This window comes from Empidonax traillii, unplaced genomic scaffold, assembly GCF_003031625.1.
Source record: "Empidonax traillii isolate 1590-97213 ecotype Southwest subspecies unplaced genomic scaffold, ASM303162v1 scaffold86:size2944007, whole genome shotgun sequence".
Lineage (NCBI taxonomy): Eukaryota > Metazoa > Chordata > Aves > Passeriformes > Tyrannidae > Empidonax > Empidonax traillii.
Window position 1 is genome coordinate 1,403,594 of NW_020955279.1, and position 6,388 is coordinate 1,409,981.

The 6,388-nt window shown below is 44.6% G+C and overlaps 1 protein-coding gene across 1 annotated transcript; it reads left to right on the forward strand.

Annotated features, from left to right (window-relative positions):
- The first annotated feature begins 259 nt into the window (after positions 1–259).
- On the forward strand, positions 260–6,179 carry CBLN4 (cerebellin 4 precursor). Its single transcript, XM_027881301.1, has 3 exons — positions 260–636; positions 2,046–2,162; positions 4,856–6,179. Exons 1-3 carry the CDS (start codon positions 361–363, stop codon positions 5,051–5,053), a joined length of 591 nt encoding a protein of 196 aa, XP_027737102.1. The 5' UTR covers positions 260–360; the 3' UTR covers positions 5,054–6,179.
- Positions 6,180–6,388: the final 209 nt, after the last annotated feature.

Consider the following 6,388-nt stretch of genomic DNA (forward strand, 5'->3'; position numbering starts at 1 on the left):
TCTCACTCTCTTTTCTGATCTGGAAAGGGGGCCCCGGCCAGCGTGTGTTTTGTCCGGCAGCTTTTTGCAGCGTGTTTTAAAAGAGCTCGCGAAAGGACCCGGGAAGAGAAAAAAGACGAGAAGAAGAAAAAAAAAAAAAAAAAGAAGGAAGAAAAAAAAAAAAAAAGAAAGAACGGCACAAAGTGGTGGCGGGGGGAGGAGGAGGCCAAGAGCGGGAGAGGAGAAAAGAGACGGAGGGGAGAAGGCGGCGGAGAGAAGACTTTGAGCGCGGCGTGCGCGGTGCGGTGCCGGGCGCGGTGCCGGGCGCGGTGGCCGGAGCGGGGCGCGGAGCGGCGGCGCGGGCGGCCGCGGGTGCGGACCATGGGCTGGCGGCTGCTGCCCGCCCTCCTGCTCGCCCTGGCGCTGGGCGGCCCCGCCGCATGGGCGCAGAACGACACGGAGCCCATCGTGCTGGAGGGCAAGTGCCTGGTGGTCTGCGACTCCAACCCGACCACCGACCCCAAGGGCTCGTCCTCGTCCCCGCTGGGCATCTCCGTGCGCGCCGCCAACTCCAAGGTCGCCTTCTCGGCCGTGCGGAGCACCAACCACGAGCCCTCCGAGATGAGCAACAAGACGCGCATCATCTACTTCGACCAGGTGAGCGGCGGCCGCCCCGGGGGATCCCCGCGGGGCCGGTGCCTCCCCCGCGAACCTCAACAGGTGCCGCCGCTTCCCTAAATTCCCGCACAAAGTTGGGGTGCAGGGGCGGCTGCGGGGACAAGGAGCCGGGCAGGGGGGAGCTGGAGGGGCTGCAGCAGTGCCCCGGTTGCCCCCCGGGGATGGGGAGGATATAGGGGGGGGGGTGGTACCGACCCCTCCGCACCTGCAGCCCCCTGGCACCTGTCGGATAGAAGCCAGTAAGTTCCCGGGGTGACGAGGGGACCGAGCACCGGGAGATGCCGCGGCAGCAGCGCTCGGGGGGCACTGGCTGGGGGACGCGGCCCCAGGGGGGCTTGGGGGCAGGGAATTCTCAGGTGTGTAGGTTTTAGACAGTTTGTTCACCCTTTGAGAGGGGAAAGAAGAAGGAATTTCAAGGGAAAATCCTTAAATTTTCCCAGAACACTCCCAGGTTCACGGCACAGCCCCGCTCAGCTCAGCACTAGTATTAACGGCAGGTGCCAGCACGCGTTTCAACACCGGCTCCCGTCCCGAGGCAGGTCCAAAGTAATCGAGACTGGTGGTTATTCTTCTTCCCTGTTGTAATGAGCAATAAATTGTCGTGACAGTTGGAGGAAGATATGTCACACAGCCTAATGGTGGGAGTGTGAAAGGGTCATAACTCCACGGACATTCCTAGTGGCTTTCTAGGGCTATGCCTGGCATAAAGGAGCCTGAAAATACCAAGCAAAAATAAAGCATAACTAAGCAGAAAGAAAGCACAATTTAGTCATTAGAGAAGATGGGCAGCATATGGGTGAGGCACTCATTTAATATGTTCCCCTCTGTTACTTGTCTCTGATCAAACCCAAATTATTATTAGTGCTTACAAAAACAACCGAAGCAGGAAAAGCCCACAGCCAGTTTCTGCTGGGATGTGCCACGTATTTCTGGCTGTAAACTGGGAAATGAACTATTTCATTCATATATATCCTTCCTCACAGCTTGGCATTTGAAGGAAGACAGTGTTGGCTTGACCGTTGCTTTTTAAAACCATTTGCCACTCCCAGAATTAGTGTTTTGATTACATTTTTGGGGAACAATGAACAAAAATGCTTTTTCTTAATCTCCTCTGAACATGTATAGAAGAAAGGACTTGAAGGTATGACACAGTAGCAAAGTAGGAAACAATTTCCACCATGGTTTGTTTGTAGTAGAGTTGTACTATAAATACGACTAAATATCCATAGTATGAGCTATTCCAGCTTAATTGAGAGAACATGAATAAACCAGCTTAGATGTAGATTAAAAATTTTCCATGGGTGAATGGTTTCTAAAGTTATAATCTGTGTTTTTATTTAGCACTCCATCCCAGTACTAATTCCCATGCTCTGTTTTTCTGTTTGTAGATCCTAGTAAACGTGGGCAATTTTTTCACATTGGAGTCTGTCTTTGTAGCACCAAGAAAAGGAATTTACAGTTTCAATTTTCACGTAATTAAAGTCTACCAGAGTCAAACAATTCAGGTACGTCAATCAAGTATGATTGTAAAATCTTTTACCTAAATTGTTTGTTTGGAATGGGGTCTTGACTGAACACAGGAGTATTTAACACTCTTCCAAGGAAAAATTGCTTAGTTTACAGCAACCTGTGGTGTGGACTTCCTAGCAGCAGGCTGAATTAATTTAAACTGAATAGCTGAGATGATCCAGGATCCTCACCTCAGATAAACTGCCACAGTTTCACTTCTGTCTCCTAAAACTGGAGTGATACAAAAAATTCAATAGAATAAATGATCCAAGAGCAAAAGAGAGCTCTGAATTTCACTTAATTGCATAAATACTATTGAAGAGTCATATTTTCCTACAGGTTAAACTGTCTGGAACACAGGAATTCTGGGGATTCACACCAGATTTGACTATTTTTGTAACATTTTGACCTGGCTGATGCCAGGTTATGCCCTCAGTCTGCTGTGGGCCAAGATTAGTCTGCATGGTCTACTTATTCTGTAACCACACCAACATGCTGTATCTCTATAGGGATGTCTTCTAAGGAACATTTATGGCAGTTTAACCTTTCTTTTTTTTCCCTCCCCCTCCACCATATAGTGTAAAAAAAAGTGTCATATATTAGAAAAAAAGGAGTAATTTTCTACTATCTTCTGTAGCTTAATAGCAAGTGAACTGCTAATTAAATATAAATATGTACTAGCTTAGAGGAAAAGCCTCTGAGTTCCTGAATATCCCTTTGCTGAGCCAACAGCAAATTCCTTAAAGGGCATTCCCTAATCTTCATGCCAGGTCCCGCATTTTCTGTTACATACATCCTGGCTTTCTAGATCTAGAGTAAAATCTGTGGCTTCCTTTGTTTCCACTCATGAGACCACCAGATTCAGAGAAGTATCTGATGCTCTTCCCTGCTCTGTCTTGCTCCTGGATATGATTTTCAGTGGATATGTGCAATCATATCTAATCCTGGATATGATTTTCAGTGTGGATATGATTTTCAGTGTGCAGAAATCCCTTTCATCTCAAGGCTGAGATGAAAGGGATTTCTGCAGGAGGAGTGGTCAGACATTGCTTTGTGGCAGCTCTGGCTTCTGGGAAAAGTGTAAATGGTGAGGATGGCAGAGAGCTGGTGGAGGACACAGTCACATCCCTGGTGAAATTCTCCTTCAGTTTACAGTGGGAAATCCCAACTCCCTTCAGGGCAATGGTAAAAGCCTTAAGTGAAATACTGACCTAGTGAAAATCTCTATAATGAGCTTGTAAGCTGTTTAATGTTCCCCAACTTTGTTCTTTTCATTCTCTTAAGTGCTGAAGGTTGAAATGGCCTTGAATAACTGTATTCCAGCCACTTCATTGGATTTAAAATGCATATTGCCAAGGAAGATGCCAAGGCTTGGTTTCTGGAAGTCCAACACAGGCTGGTGTTTCACATACCAGGACTCAAACCTGGGAGTTTGGGGCTGGTGACAGGGAATGTTACAACCTGTGACATGGCCTGAAATATTTAATACATCAGGAGTTTCTGAAGTAATGGAAGTTTCAGCACAGCTAATGTGGGACCATCGGGTGCAAACCTGTGATGTGTCTTCTGCTGTGATTAAAATTGCTGTGAGATGCTCTGCAGGGGACCCCAACCTAGAGAGATGGTACAGAAGGAGTGGGATAAATCAAACCCAAGCAATGAGAACCAAACCCTTGATGCCTTTTTTCTGCATGTTTGATACCTAGGAAGGAGAACCAGAAACCTTTGCAGTGGAACAAACTGGCTTGAGCCTCACGCAGACTTTAAACACCACTAAATCACCTGCAGGCTTCCTACACAAGTGATATTACTGTGCTCCTGGAACATCTGTTAGTGCCATTAAATATCATCAAACTGCAATTTGTTCCCTAGGGACATCTGATTAAGTGGATTTCCCAGATAGGTGAATCCCAAATAAGGGCCAGATTCTGCAGCCCTGGCTTCTGCTGAGCAGTGATTTATTCCGTGGTGACTCCCATTAAAATTAATGGGAGCACATGCAAGGCCAGTACACTCCATATGAATGAGCATTTCACAGTTCACCCCTGTGAGACTGCTTTAGAGCTGTTTAAGAAGAAAACGCAGAGCTCATAGTTTGCCATGGGGGAAATAAAAAATGCCTGGATTTGTCCATTCCCTCAGCCCTGCCCATCCTTGTTTGCAGAGTGTCTGTGATGCTGCTTTCATAGAGCAGAGGCTGTGCTGACTTTCAGAAGGGTTTTACAGAAAATTGGAGCCAGTACCATGGCTTATAAAGCTAAAGATTGGTTCTAGACTTTAAAACTAAGCTGCCAGCAGTGACGGGAGGGACAAAGATTTCACTGCCAGTGAAGTGTGAGCTCCCAGCCCACTGTGGTGCCTCTGACACCTCATTAGGTGCCTGTATCACATCTCTGGGTGCCCAAGTTTCTTGAAAATGTCTTCTTTGTTTGCTCCTGAGTGACTAAATAACCCCTGATGTAGGCAAAGTGACACAAACTGAGGTGATACCTCCCTCAGCTGCAAGTCCGGCCCATGGAACGCCGATGCACTTGTACACACCAATTAAATGTAATTATTAGTTTTAAACAACCCAAAACCCAGTGAAGACTGGGACCTTAGCAGGGCTCTTACTCTACAGTTAATATTCAGGGGTAGTTCTTGGAGTTTTGCTGTTAATTGGAGCTTTTCAGTGGTTGTTCTCTTGCAGGTTAATTTGATGCTGAATGGAAAGCCAGTCATTTCTGCTTTTGCTGGGGACAAGGATGTCACACGTGAAGCTGCCACTAATGGAGTCCTGCTCTATCTGGACAAGGAGGATAAGGTTTACCTGAAACTGGAGAAAGGTAATCTGGTCGGTGGATGGCAGTATTCTACGTTTTCTGGCTTTCTGGTCTTTCCCCTGTAAAGTCAATTTTCCTGTGACATTCATCCAGGTGTGGACTCATCGTTGCCTCTGTTACATGAAGATCATTTTATCATCATGGGATTGATGTTTTGTTATTGGTTTTTCATGGGTGAATATGGATTCTCCCTGTGGATTTTGGCCCCATCTGAACTACTCGCAAGTTTCGCAGAATTTTGTGTGTTTAAATACAATGTATTTGGACTGAGACTAAAGCAGACAATAAATATCTATGCTTAAAGTTACAGTCTAAAGCTGCCTGCAAGATTTATTCCAATCACATTTTCTGGACTTACTGGATTCATGGGAGAAGCGGATTTTCTTTAATTATGAACAGACTGGCAACCAGGTCTTTAATGTAGGAGAGTTTGAGTTCAGACTTCAATCAAGAGTTAGTGTGTTGCTGCCAAAGAACTGTATATTGATATATAGGTCATACATGTTTTTGTCACTGGGACTTTACTGCCATGATCTATTCCATTGTCTTGAGAGAGGTAATTATCATTGATAAGTGGTTGACTTTAATTCTCCTCTGAGTGTTGTGTGTTGGATGGTTCACCCAGGTGTTTAAGCTCTGTCACTGCTCACATCAAGTGTAGCCCACATAAACTAAAGGGTCGTGGATGTATTTTAGTCGGTTATGAAAGATATTCCTTTTTTCCACGTGCTGATTTCTAAAAAGAATAGCAGTTTATAACCATTAAGACGAAACTTACTGAGGTTAAAGGTGATCATTCAGGCACAACTTTGCAAAACAGCTTTGCCCTGCAGGAAGAATCACACTTGTTCTTCAATTTTAATTAACATGAATGATAAAAACTGTTTTATTAAAATCCTAAGGGATTCCTTCCTTAGCCACAACCACTTTGTTAGCTGGAGACGAGATCCCCCTTGTTTGTATTTTATGTGTATTTTTCAAACCTTCTGTTGTGTTAAAGGTATCATCTGGTTTTGCCTTAACTCCACAACTGTATATAATTTTAGATCATATGTTTAACAAATATTAAATCCAAATAGCTGGTACCTAATTTGGTACAGAAGCTTTTCAGCTTTTTGTACGGGTCACATGAATTCATAAAGTTATTTATTATATCATTGTTACATAATAAAGATTAATATATGTTAGCTGAATTTTTGACCTTTGGATTTTGGACGTTGCTTTATGCTATTTTTTTATTGGATATAATTATTATATGCAGAATGTAATCTTTTGGGATTCTCAGAAACTATCCCAGGAGGCAGGAAAATTGCCATAAGTTAGTCTGGCAGAATCCTAGAGGTAACCAGAGGGATCTAGAAATAACCTATGCATTTTATTAAAAAAAAAAAAAAAATATT